The following is a 13501-nucleotide window of genomic DNA, read 5'->3' as shown; positions in this document are numbered from 1 at the left end:
CAAGAAAACTAAGCCGAGACTCAGAAAGGCCTATGACTTGTCCAGAGTCATATTAGCTGAGGGTCTGGAATGCACATCCTTCCAAGCCTCAGTTTGCTCATCTGGAAAGTGGGGGTGGTGAGAGCGCCTTGCTCAAGGATGTTGTGAAGCTATAGAAGTTAAAGTCTGTAACACACTGGCCTGAGGGCCTGAGGCAGGCATTATTATTTACCTCGTATCTCTGTCAGCATGGCCACACCACTGCCTGTCTTCCCTGCCAGTTGACGGGGTAGCAGTGGACTCTCCTAGCTCCCATGATAAGGAAGGGTCTGGCTGAGAACTCCAGCCTCAGCACCCTGTTCTCCTGCCCCACGGCAGGTCTCCTAGGACCTGAAGGTTGCTATGATGTTTAATCTTATGTGTCAACTTGACTAGGCTATGGCGACCAGTTGTTCAGTTAAAACACCTGTCTGATGTTGCTTTTGTAGGTATTTTTCAGATGTGATTAGCATTTAAATCGGTAGACTTATGTTAATTCTCCATTACATGGGTGGGCTACATTCAATCAATCAGAGGCCTTAAAAGAAAGGACTAAGGTTTCTCCCAGAAGGAATTCAGCCCCAAGACTGCAACATAGAAACCTTGCCTAGTTTCCAGTCCACCTGGCTTGCCCTGAGGATTTGGGACTCAAGACTACAATATCAACTGTAACCCGAATTTCCAGCTTTCCATCTCGCCCTGCAGATTTCAGACTTGTCAGCCCCCACAAATGCATGTGCTGATTCCTTAAAAGAAATCTCTATGTAGATATCCTCCTAGTGGTTCTGTTTTCTCGGGAGAACTCTAATACAGTTGCCATTTTTCTTCCTGGGTCTTCTCCTCTGGGAAATGGGGTGAGGGAGGCAACTTGGATCTGGATGCGTTCAAGGCATATTCCCACCCTGAAAGCTCAGTAAACGTGGCCATCAGGGCCAGTGGGGACCAGGCGTGTGGCTGGCCAACCAAGGATTTCAGCTACCACGGTGTCACCACCTAAGACCAAAGTCTGCAGACTCACAGGTCTGCCAAGACTCAGCATGTGAAGCTGGCAGGGTTTTTATGGGGACCAAATATGGTGACTGCCTCATTATGCCAAGAGCAGGCTAAACCACAGCCATCCACGGGTGTGGTCAGCCCTCGGGGGCCATGTAGCTGCTTGGTGTTCAAAGTGTGGTCTCAGGTGGGCCACCTCAGTAGCACCTGGGAGCTTGTTGGAAATGCAGACTCTCAACTCCTTCCCCAGACCTGTGGGCACCGGCAACTACATTTTAACAAGATGCCCCACCTACCCATCCCTCTGGGATCTGTCCTGAACCCACTGCTGGCGTCACCAGGAAAGTGAGTGTTAGTTGCTCAGTTGTGTCCGACTCTTTGTGACCCCATGGCCTGGAGCCCGCCAGGATCCTCTCTGTCCATGGAATTCTCCAGGCAAGAATACTGGAGTGGGTTGCTGTTCCCTTCTCCAGGGGATCGTCCCAACCAAGGGATCAAACCCAGGCCTCCTACACTGCAGGCAAATTCTGAGCCACCAGGGAAGCCCTGCCACCAGGAGGGCTTATTGAAACACAAATGCCACTCTGGGGACTCTGACTCAGCAGGTCTGTTTGGGGTCCAGGAACCTGCAGGAGGGAGGAAGGAGGCCCATCTGGGAACCATAGTTGGAGCAATGATGGTGGAGGCCACTCTGGGAACCTCTGTTGTCAGTGATCAGACGCCGCTGGGCACGGTCTGCTGCCTGAATGAAGGCTCAGATGCCCTCAGGATCCTGGGGGCCATGGCCCAGGAGTATAGACCTTGAAGTGTGTGGGGTCTGAGTCTGTTCCTCTCTCCCTGACCCCGCATTTACCATCCTGCTCTCCCTTGGCATCTCTGAGCCGTGTCTTCCAGCTGAGAAGGGGAGTCTAGGACCATACACTCAACCGGTTTTAACCCCTGGTCCCCTTTATACGCAGTGTAAACCTCACACGTCTGCCCCTGCCCCCAGCCATCTGGAAGCACTGGTAATAGCAGGAGCTGCAGAGTGTCATTCTGAGTGCTTCACCTCACTTAATCCTCGACATCAATACCTGATGAAAGCACTTTTATTGTTCCTGTGGTTTTTTTTTTAAGGTTTCTGTATTTTATTTATTTATTTAATTTTGGCTGCACTGGATCTTCATTGCTGGATGCAGACGTTCTCTAGTTGTGGCGAGAAGGGGCTGCTTCTCATTGCAGTGGCTTCTGTTGCAGGGCAGGAGCTGTAGGCATGAAGGCTCAGTAGTTGTGGCCCATGGTACTTAGTTGCTCTGAGGCATGTGGAATCTTAACAGGGATGGAACCCATGGCCCCTGCATTGGTAGGCAGATTCTTAACCTCTGGACCACCAGGGAAGTTCCTGTTCCTGCTGTTTTTAGAGGGGGAACAAAGACCAGAGAGGTTAAGTAACTTGCCTGAGACCACACAGCAGGTAAATGAAAGCCCCAAGGATTCAAACCCCGACAGTCTTTGAGTCCAGAGTCCGTGCTGTCAGCCTTGGCACAGTACTGTCCGGAGGACCACACTCCTATCGTTGTAACTGCCACAACAAGAGTCAGCAGAGCCTCACTTCATGTGGATTTCATTTTTCAGGTATCAGTTTGAGCAGGCTTGTTCAGAGGGCACACGAGGCCCCCCAGTTCTGACAGGCCAGCTGCTGTGGCACTTGCCTCTTGGTGTCCACCAGATGAGACTCTGCAGTGGAGGCTGCTGCCTCCCTGGGCAGCTCGACCTCCCATCTCCCTCTTCCCCATCTGGGTCTCTGTCTCCACCCCCCACCACTGCCTCCCCATCCCCTGCCATCCCTCTCCCCGTGCCTGCCCCTTGAGCCTGCCCCTCTCTTGGTGTCTCCCATCACAGGCCACCTCTAAACTGGGGCCCCTGCAGGCCACCTTGGTGTCTCTTCCCCACGGCGGGTGGGGTGCATAACCCAGCTTCTGGGTCCTGAGCCACTGGGGCCAGCAGTGGGGGAGAAAGACGGAGTTGGGCGGCCCTAGCTCTCAGCCTCAGCACCATCCTTCCCTGGCCCCACTGCCCCTTCTTGAGCCTCAGTTTCCACGTCTGTGAAGTGGGACTGTGAACCCCTCTAGTGCTGGCCTCTTGGAGCAGTGATAAGGGTCCCGGGATTCAGAAAGGGCTTTGTGATCTCTTGAGTGATGTGTGTGGTGGGGCAGTGGTTGTGATTTCTCTGGGGCTGCTGGGGGCAGGGCTGGGGGGGGGTTCCCGCCCTCATTCATCTGGCACCTGTTTATCCCACACCTGCCCACAGCATAAGTGCTGTTCTAGGTGCTGGGAAAACTGTGGTGATCCCTCCCTGTGGCATGTACACTCTAGAGGGACAGGCAGCGCACAAGGCAAATGGACAAATAGTAAAATGCTTGTACGTCACATTGTTCTGCGAAGAAAATGGTGCTGGGCTGAGATTACATTTGCTTGGGTGACCAGGGAAGGCTCTGGGGCAGGGGGTGACATTAAGCTGACAACTAAGATCTGTCGTGTGAAGAAAGGCATCTCTGGCAGGGGGAAGAGCGAGTGCAAAGGCCCTGAGGCAGGAGCGAGGTTGGCACGTTTGCAGAGCGGGAGGAGACCGGCGTGGCTGGGGCACGGGGAGTGAGGGTGAGCATGGCATGAGGGGGAGGGTCGGGAGAGGATTTGGATTGTGTGACCAGGAAATGCAGGCCCTGGGAGATTTTCAGGGAGAGCTGTGGTAGCATCTGATTTGCATGTGTTTTGTGTTTTTTTTTTTTAATTTTTATTTATTTATTTTTGACTGTCCTGGGTCTTTATTCCTGCTCAGGCTTTTCTCTAGTTTCAGAGAGCACAGCAGGTGCGGGGGGAGAGGGGCCTACTCTCTAGTTGCAGTGCACAGGCTTCTCATTGCAGTGGCTTCTCTTGTTGAGGAGCATGAGCTCTAGGCAAGCAGGCTTCAGTAGTTGCAGCTCCCGGGCTCTAGATTACAGGCTCAGTACTTGTGGCACATGGGTTTAGTTGCTCCGTGGTATGTGGGATCTTTCTGGATTAGGGATCTAACCTAAATGTATTTCCTGCATTGGCAGGCAGATTCTTTACCACTGAGCCACCAGGGAAACCCCTGCCCCCAAATTGCATGTTTCAAGACTCCCTCTGGCTCTGGTGTGGAAAAGAGAGTCTGGGGTTGCTCAGGGAGACCTGTCATTGGCCAGGGGAGTGGAAGAGGGGAGATGGGGAGGATTCTGGATACATCTTGGAGGTAGAACCAACCGCAGTAGTAGGATAGGGGGTGAAGGAAAGAGAGAGGCCAAGGATGATGTGTTCCTAGGTTTCTGGCTGAAACTGGAATGTTCTAGACCTGTGGCTCAGCCCCAGTCCCCAGATTCTGTTTTTTCTGCTTCAAGAGTAAGATGCCTTAGAAGCTCAGGGCCAGTGGACCCTGTGGGAGCTTAAGCCTGAGTCTTATCCATTGTTGTAGCCCAAGGTGTTCAAGGAATGTTGACTGAATGAATGAACGGGAATTCCCAAGCCCTGCCCACTCTCTGCCCTGCTTTCTGTAAAAAGAAATACTATCCCTTCTGTATCCCTGTCTTCTGATCCCGTCCCTGGTGCCCTGGTCACCCCAGAAGGCTTATGTCTATCTGGACCAGGAGTCAGGACCATCCACAAGTGGGCCCTGGCTCCCCAGACCCCCTCTCCAGCCCGAAGCCTCCAATTACCTGCGGGCGCCTGCGCTGCATCAGGGAGCTCTCCGCCCAGCCCAGATGCAGGGCGGGCCCAGCCCTCCCATAATGACACCTTGCCTGCGGCCCTCTTGCTGGAGTAGGAGGGGAGGGGGCCTGGCCCAGCCTAGGCTGTGGTTTCTTTTTCCATTGCGTCAGGCCTCAGGGTCCGGCCTGCCTGCCCGCTGCCGGCTGGCACAGAGGGATCCACTCTGACCCCCGCCTGCCCCCACTGCAGACACCATGTGCTCCCCGTTTCGGGCATCTAGAAGCTTCCAGCCAGAGGGTGAGTTGGGGATGGGGGACCTGCCCCTAACTGGGGGTGGAGTGCCCCTTCCCCACCCACCCATCGCTCCGGCTCTCCGGGGCCTGCGAGCTGATCCAGGTGGGGTGGCAGTGGGCTTTGAGGAGTCCCACCCAGCCCGACCCTCCTGTGGGACCTGGCCCTCCTGGCCACACCCTCAGCCAGGCCGGAGCCAGTGAGGGGCAGGAGGACAGTGCAGTAACCGCGTGGTGATGGTGGCTCAGATCCGGGGCAGAGTGGGAAGAAGTGGCCCCAGAGTGATCATTTGAGTGCTTGCCTTCACATTTGTTAGTCTGGGGGCCTAGGTATATGTGTGTATCCGTGTGTACATGCACCAGGAAGTGTGTGAACCTGGGTGTGTGTACCTGACACCCCCAGAATGAAAACAGAGGTCTCTGACTTGGCAGTGGGGCAGATGGTGGCCCAAGTGACATCTCAGCTGTTAGGAAGGGGGCCTGTGAGGTGAAGAGGAAGTGAGTGGGCTGGAATCTATCCCATCAGTGATGATGGGAGAGGCAGGGGTGTGGACAGGGTAGCCCCAGAGGAACTAGTGACCTTGGGTGCACTGGGGCGCTCTTAGCCTAAGGCTCCCTTGGGCTTGGCTGACACCCCAGATAGTCCCCACCTAGGTTCTAGATCCCCACCATGCCCAGCAGTCCCCCTGCCCAGGCCATATGTTGGCCTGGGAGTCTGGAGACTTGGCTCACGCCCTGCCTCTGGTTCCTGACAGGTGACTTCTGCTTCTGAGCCTCAGTTTCCTTATCTGCAAAATGGGAGTGGCTGTCATGCTTCCCCTCCCCATCCTCCATGGGTAGGTGTAAGCATAAACAGGTGTTCTCTCAGCCCCCTGGCAAGATGTCCTTTTTTTTTAAAAAAAAAAAAAAACTTATTTAGCTGTACTGGATCTTTAATTGGGGCATGCAGGATCTAGTTCCCTGGCCAGGGATTGAATCCGGGTCCCCTGCGTTAGCAGCGCAGGCTCTTAGCCACTGGATCACCAGGGAAGTCCACGATGTCTATGCAGGACATCACTATTCCCCGTTCTCCTTGCTGAGTCGAGGATTTGCTCGCCCCTCCCCCATGGGGCACGGCCACCCAGCTGCACACAGTGAGGGGGAGTGCGACTCTCCAGCCCCTCCGATGGAAACTAATTTTTACACGACATGAATAAATCCTGCAGGCAAATTGCAGTGCTGTCCTGATGCTCTGGGCTCGTGTGATTATAATGAGGTTCTAGGGACAGACGGTGGGAGGGAGGGCGCTGAGCACTGGCTTTGTCTCTGCTCAGATCCTCTGCCTGCCAGGCACGCCCTGGGGTGCTGCGTCTGGAGCCCCACACTCGCACAGGCCTCCTGAGACCTGGGCCCAGCGAAAGGCTGGCGCTCAGGAACTGGGCTGGGCTCCGGGTCAGCGGGAGGGGCGGGCCCAGCGTTGCCACTGTGACTCCATCCTTCTGCTTGGATGACAGCCACCTCCTCGCTGGCTTCCCTGCTGCCTCTCCTCTGTCTAACAACCCCTTCTCCCCACAGGGGCTGGAGCGAGCTTTTAAGAACACAAATCAGATCATGTCACCTCTCTGCTTAAAACCCTCCAAGGCTTCCATCACTCTCAGAACAAAGCCCCGGCTCCCCCTGGGAGTCTCCAGCCCACAAGACCTGGCTGCCCTCCAGGCTAGAACAGGAGCTCAGAGAGGGCTGAAGCTGGGCCCTCTTCTTAACTGCCGGGCCCAGCCCTGGCACAGTTCTTGGGACTCAGCAGACACTAGGTAGACACTCTGGGGTGAATGAGCGAGCCTTGGTGTTGCAAGGTGCCAAGATGTCAGTTGCTCAGGAGAAGCCCAGGTCTTCCTGGCAACATGAATGGGATGCCTGTGTCCATCGTGATGTGTTACTGCTCTGACAGGAGCAACTTGGACCTGTGTGTATCTCACGGGTAAAGACAGACCAAAGCAGAGAGCAACTTCAGGGACAACCTAAACACTCACCTACGGAGATTCCTTTTTCATGCATTTCGTGCATTCTTTCTCCAGGCTTTTCCCCAACCTGCTCCCCTCCCCAACCACACACACACTTCTCACTCCACATCTTGAGGGCCAGGTGGTGATGCCTCCCCAGGGTGTGGAGGGCTGTTTCAGATGTCTGTTCCCTGTCTGACCCTCAGTGTTGTCCCCCTAGACTGTGAGGCGCTGCTGCCGCCGCCGCTGCCAACCCCCATGGCCTACATACCCGGTGGGGGTGCCCCGGCCTCGGGGGCGGCCCCCGTGGGCTCCCAGTACTGCGTGTGCAAGGTGGAGCTGTCCGTCAGTGGCCAGAACCTGCTGGACCGGGATGTCACCTCCAAGTCCGACCCCTTCTGTGTCCTCTTCACAGAGACCGATGGCAGGTGGATGGAGGTGAGGTCCCGTGGTGTGCGGCTGCCCAGGGTGGTGGGCGACGCAGTCGCTGGGGAGCGCTCCCCCTGCCTCCCTGGGGTCAGGCCCTTGGAAGTACTTGGAGCAGGAGCTGGGGATTCCCTGGAAATTTGTTATTCTGAAATGTTTATAGTAATAGTTAAAATATCTATATTCATTGATGATGGACAGGAAAGCCTGGTGCGCTGCAGTCCGGAAGGTCGCAAAGAGTCAGACACGACTGAGCGACTGAACTGAATAATTTGTAGATTTATGTTTACAGAATTTTATATTTAGTGTTTATAATATTTTAAGCCACTATTGTTGTTGTTCAGTCGCTCAGTTGTGTCCGACTGTTTGCGACCCTGTGGACTGTAGCCCGCCAGGCTCCTTGGTCCATTGGATTTCCCAGGCAAGAACACTGGTGTGGGTTGTCATTTCCTTCTCCAGGGGATCTTCCCAACTCAGGATCGAACCCAGGTCTCCTGCATTGTCAGGTGGGTTGTTTACCACTGAGCCACCAGGGAAGCCCTTAAGTTACTATAATAGATGGTTAAAAGAGAGTTTTGCAAAATGCTTCCATTTTTAAAATAACGTTCCCCACTTATTTCTCAATGAGCACAGTCAGTGAGGAGCAAAGAGAGAAACAGGGAACTCTATTAGGCTTTGGTCCCAGAGCTGAGCCAAGACCCAGCTCTGTTACTCCCTGCTGTGTGGTTTTGAGCAAATGGCTATCCCTCTCTGAGCCTGTCTCCTCATCTATGAAATGATTTTTTTTTTTAATGCCTACCTTGGAGAGCCTCAGAGCTAAGGATGCTGATGGTGCCACAGCCAAGGATTTCTGAGCTAGAAGACTTTGGCCTGCGGACTGGGGAAAGATGTAGCTTGAGGAAGGACACTGAGAAATCCAAGCCATTAAGACTTTCAAGGTTTAAAAATGGCTTTGTTTCCTATTCCAAAAGGGATCTATATGCATTGTAGTAAACTGAGACAATTCAGAAAATCAAAGTGGTTGGGAACTTACCTGTCAGGGAGAACCAGCTATGAATGGTTTGGTATCCATTCTTCCAGATAATTTTTCATGCATGTAAACTTTCCAATATATGTCTCTTACTTTTCATAGTTATTTAACGAGGCCTCGGTGGGCGTCCCCCAGAACATACAGTAGTTTACAAAGAGTTTCCACAGATGTTGGCTCCATCTGTTGGCTCCATCCCATGCCAAGGAAATGGGCTGGGCCTGTTGACCCGTTTTGCAGAGGGGAAAATGGGGCCCAGAGAGGGGAGGGACTGACCTGTCTCACCCAGCACATTGGTGATGCAGCCAGAAGTGGGAGGTGGGACATCGGGTCAGCCAAGGAGTGCTGGGAGTCCTATCAGCCAGGTTTCAGGAACTCCTGCCCCGCCCCACCCCTCAGGGGTGATGTCCACCCCCTCCTCCCCCAGGCATCCACCTCCATTCACAGCACTCCCCCCACCCTCCTCAATAATCTTTCTCCCACCCAGGCCAGCCACCCTGGCTAAAAATAGCCCGGGGCCAAGACCTCTTCCATCCCTGCTGCTCTCTGGCCCTTGGAAATGGAATGGGTGGGAGGAAAAATCAACACAGCCCAGGCCCCAAAATAGACTGTCACCCAGACTCTGTGGTTTGGGGCCTCAGTGCAGAGAAGTCAGGAGGCGGGGTTCCTGTCCCAGCCCCACCAGTGACCCCCAGTGTATGGCCCTGTCCTTCCCCAGGCCTCAGTTTCCACTCTAAATGGGGGGTGGGGCCACTCAGTTCCCAGTTTTGACATCCCAGGGTTCTGTGAAGGTACAAACATCTGCCTCCACGGGGGACAGGGAACCCCGACCTCACCTCCCCCTAAGTACCCCTCCTCCTTCATGTAAAACGGTTTGAAGAAAGGATTTTCCACAAATAAAAAGGGAGCAAAGCCACAGACACTCAAATCCTTTCATTTTACAGAAGTGGAAACTGAGGTTCCCATGGGAAATGAGACTCCCTCTGTCACTTAACCTTGGCGGGGACAGGGTCTGAACTCTCATCCTAGAACCTGGGCATGGAGCCAGGGCCAGTGTGTTAGAAGCGTGAAGGCTGGAGTCAGGACTGGGTTCAAATCCTGGCCATGCCCTCTAGCTGTTCAACCTTGGGTAAGTCACTTAACCTCTCTGCTTCAGTGTTCTACTATGTGAGCTGGGAGTAATGATTGCTTCAGCCACACGGATAACTGCCCTGAGTGTCTGGCACAGAGGTGGGTGTTCCGTGAATAAACACCATGATTTCCCATAGCCCAGGAAGAGGTTAACAGGCCTTTCTTAGTGGCTCAGTGATAAAGAATCCACCAGCTAATGCAGGTTTGATCCCTGGGCTGGGAAGATTCCCCTGGCAAAGGAAATGGCAACCCACTCCATATTCTTGCCTGGGAAATCCCATGGACAGAGGAGCCTGGTGGGTAACAATCTGTGGCATCATGAAAGACACCAGTTAGTGACTAAACAATGACAAAGAAGGGGTGAACTGGCTCCCCGACTCTGACTCCTGTTCCCTGCTCCTTGGCCAGTACGACAGGACAGAGACTGCAATCAACAACCTCAACCCCGCTTTCTCCAAGAAGTTCGTGCTTGACTACCACTTTGAGGAGGTGCAGAAGCTCAAGTTTGCCCTGTTCGACCAGGACAAGTCAAGCATGCAGCTGGAGGAGCATGATTTCCTGGGCCAGTTCTCCTGCAGCCTGGGCACGGTGAGCCGCCCCCCCCCCCTCCACCCCCGAGGAGGATGGGGGTCAGTGCAAGTCGCCTGGCTCCCAAGGATGGAGCACCTCCTGAGGAGTCTCCTGCTGCCTGCATTCCCTGGTCCCATTTTCCCCACCTGCCCCCAGAGGTGGCAACACAAATGCAGACAGTCTTGCAGGACTGAAGGCACCAAAAGGGGGAAAGAACCCAAAAGGGCTTGGGGCCAGGCTGAAGCGCTCTCATCCCCAGATGCTGAGCACAGTGACAAAGAGGGGTGCGGGCCCCTGTGGCCAGAGCTTCTGAGAGAGAGAAGCAAGCAGGTGCAGTCTTGACTTCCTGGGGTAGGAGCATTCGACCAGCCATGAAGACACCCTTGGTCGTCCCACTTCCGCGGCTGGCTCACCGTGTGACCTTGGGCAACTTTCTTTCCTTCTCTGGGTTACACTTCCCCCTCCGGCTCACTCTCTGGTGTGCTCATGGAAGTTGCAGGTCTAAGACTTCCTGACGCAAGTTCCGATCACTATTAACAGTTTTGGGCTCTAGGGCAAGTCCCACGGCCTTCTGAGCCTCCCGTTTTACTTGGGAACTGTGATGACTGCTCTGCTCAGCCTGTAGGGAGAATGGGTGAATAAAATGGGAATGGCTCCAAGAGGTTCTCGTGGAGACTGAAACGCCCTGGGCCTTCCAGGAAATGATGTTCAATGAAAAAAGCAAGGGCCCGGCAGTTGCCTAAGAAGTGAGGTGTGTCCCTCAGGTCCCCGCGGTGTGTCTACACCTTCAGAGGGTAGTGGGTGGAGCAGAAACCCACAAGGGGTGGGGAAACCTGCATCGGGCCTGACACCAGCCGGCCACCCCTGGTCTGGAGGGAGGGGCAGTGCAGGAAGTGGTACTGCCCGGGGCCAGGGGAGAGCTGTGGCCACCACAGGGGGAACCGAGGCCGCTGATGAGCAGCGAAGTTTCAGCTAAGCCTTTTCTCCCCTCCTGCTAGACCCCCACTGGGGGGAGGGGTGAACCCCCTCAATCTGGAGGATGGGGGGGGCCAGGTGAAGTAGTCCACAGTGGCACAGAGAAGGCCGAGAGTGGAACCGGTGGGGAGAAAAGCTAGCACAGGGACAGTAAGAACATGCTCACATCAGCACAAAGAAACAGGAGCATTTCCCCTGAGAAACAGAACCATGGTGGACAGGGAGAGAGTGGGAATGGGGGGTAAAGAGGCGGGTGGGAGGGAGACTTCACAGTGTGTTCCCTTGTCCTCCCTGTATGTACTGATCCTTGAATCCTGTGTGAATGTCTTCATTATTCAAACCATTGAAAATACATGGAAGGAGTCAGGATTTGATCCTCTCCATCAGGGATCACACGCGGAGGGAGAAGGGGGCTTCTGGATAACTCTGGGGGAGGCGGTTACTGGCCAGTCTCCCTTCAGCAGCCTCCAGAACGTGAGCCTTCCAGGAGCCTTTTCCTGGGGGCTTGCAGGTCCCCGGGAATCGGACTGCTGGAATTCCAACCCAGCTGGGAGACCTCGGACAAGTGTCTCAACCTCTCTGGGCCTTAGTCGCCTCAGCTGCCCAGTGGAGCTAGCAGTGGTGGCGGTCTGTCTCCCACGGCGGGGAACCCACAGGGGGAGGTTTTAGCCTGCTCCTGGCATGGAGTGTTGTGCTGCAAGCAGTGCCTGTTGAGTATTTTTCTAGCACCCCTCCCTCCTCTCTCCCTCCAGATCGTCTCCAGCAAGAAGATAACTCGGCCTCTGCTGCTGATGAATGACAAGCCTGCGGGGAAGGGCTTGATTACGGTACCAGCCCGCGTACCCGCTCTCCATGGGCACCCTCCCCACCCTCACCCGCGCTGCCCACTGCCCTCCCCCATCAATGGGCCGCTTCACTGGCAGATAATAACCAGCTTTGTTTGGAGTAAAAAGGCCCAACTTACAACTTAGCAACAGGTCTCTTAGCAACGGGCTCCTGCCTCCATATATGATGCGTCGGGGCTGCCAAGCTGGGGGGTGCAGGGGGACTGCCAGGGGTCCCCACGGCGTCTCCCCGGGCCGGGGCGCTCCTACTCCTCCCTGGAGGCCTCCACAGCCCTCCCTGCATCCCCTCCCGGCCCTGGCCCCTGCTGTCCTCCCTTGGGTGGTCTTTCAGGCGGTTTCAGGAGCTCCTTGTCCCTCGCAGCTTGGCTCGTGGCTGCAATGCGCAATGATTCCTCTGATGCGCAAAGATTCGGTGATGCGCAATGATCCCTACGCGACAGAGTGATTCTTGCGATGCGCAGGCCCTTTGAGCGGATGAGCTCTTTAGTCCTCAGACTCTGGAAGGCAGAGTCTGCTTTTACAGATGAGGGAGCTGGATCCCAGAGAAGAAGTGCCCCGGGGCGGTTCAGCTCTCCTGGCTTGTTCCCCTTCAGAGCCTGTGACGCCAGCGAAACTGTCCGTGCTGGGAGGAGGAGGGCTGTACCTGTGTGTCTTTGCTCATGCGGCGTTATTCGCTTGCTCTGGAACATTCCTGGCTCCCCACTGCCTGTGGAGCCATGCATTCCGGGCTGGGAGGGACCCAGCGATCTCAGCTGTTTCTTTTACCCTATTCATGACCATGGGCCTGAGTTCAGGCAAACTGAATTCTAAGCACGAAGTGAAAGTGTTAGTGGCTCAGTCATGTCCGACTCTTTGCAACCCCATGAACTGTAAAGCCTGCTCGGCTCCTCTGTCCATGGGATTCCTGGATAATCATTTGTTTCTCCAGGGGATCTTCGCTCCCCCAGGGATCGAACCTGGGTCTCCTAGACTGCAGGCAGATTCTTTACCACGTCAGCCACCGGGGAGCACTTATTCCAGGCTCTTATCCACTGTTCCTGCCACCTTGAATGTCCCCTCCCAGCCTCCTCCCACCTCTTGGGGTTCAAAACCTCCCCCATTTAAGTGCCTCCACTGGTCAGCTGTCCTGCACACGGAAGCCAGCCCAGAAGGACCCCACCCAGCTGGTATGCCCTCCTCCACCATTTCCAGCAGCTCCCCTCCAGACCTGGGTACCCTCCTCTTTTGAAATAGGGGTAATAAAAGGGCCTGCGCTATAGGGTTGTTGAGCAAGGTCTCAGCTGGAGGGGAGGCAGGAGAGAGGGGCCTCCAGCCTGGCCTCTGTCTGTGGTTCTGAGTCAAATGGCTCATTCAGCAGGTAGGGTTATCCTAGAGGTGTGGGAGGAGAGGAGGTCCTCGCCGAGAGAGCTAGGACTTGGGTGCCTACCCACTTGGGTGCCTGTTGGCCAGAGGGCCTTCCCTGCCGGCTCTAGAGAGAGGGAGATGCCCAGAGAGGGCAGATGGTAGCCTCGAGGGCACCCAGCTGGCACATCTCTGGCCAGCCTG

General features: G+C 55.1%; 1 protein-coding gene across 1 annotated transcript in view; it reads left to right on the top strand.

Annotated features, from left to right (window-relative positions):
• The window catches only part of CPNE2 (copine 2), a 52712-nt gene that overhangs the window by 13951 nt on the left and 25260 nt on the right, over nt 1-13501 (top strand). Inside the window, exons 2-4 of the mRNA XM_020903797.2 lie at nt 7203-7420; nt 9975-10154; nt 11864-11938. Coding sequence (XP_020759456.2) covers nt 7241-7420; nt 9975-10154; nt 11864-11938 — 435 coding nt within the window. The 5' untranslated portion in view covers nt 7203-7240. The remainder of the gene's footprint in view (nt 1-7202; nt 7421-9974; nt 10155-11863; nt 11939-13501) is intronic.

This window comes from Odocoileus virginianus, chromosome 20 (genome assembly GCF_023699985.2).
Source record: "Odocoileus virginianus isolate 20LAN1187 ecotype Illinois chromosome 20, Ovbor_1.2, whole genome shotgun sequence".
In the NCBI taxonomy this organism is placed as follows: domain Eukaryota; kingdom Metazoa; phylum Chordata; class Mammalia; order Artiodactyla; family Cervidae; genus Odocoileus; species Odocoileus virginianus.
The sequence above is the reverse complement of the archived record's forward strand: the minus strand, read 5'-3'. Positions and strand labels throughout refer to the sequence as shown.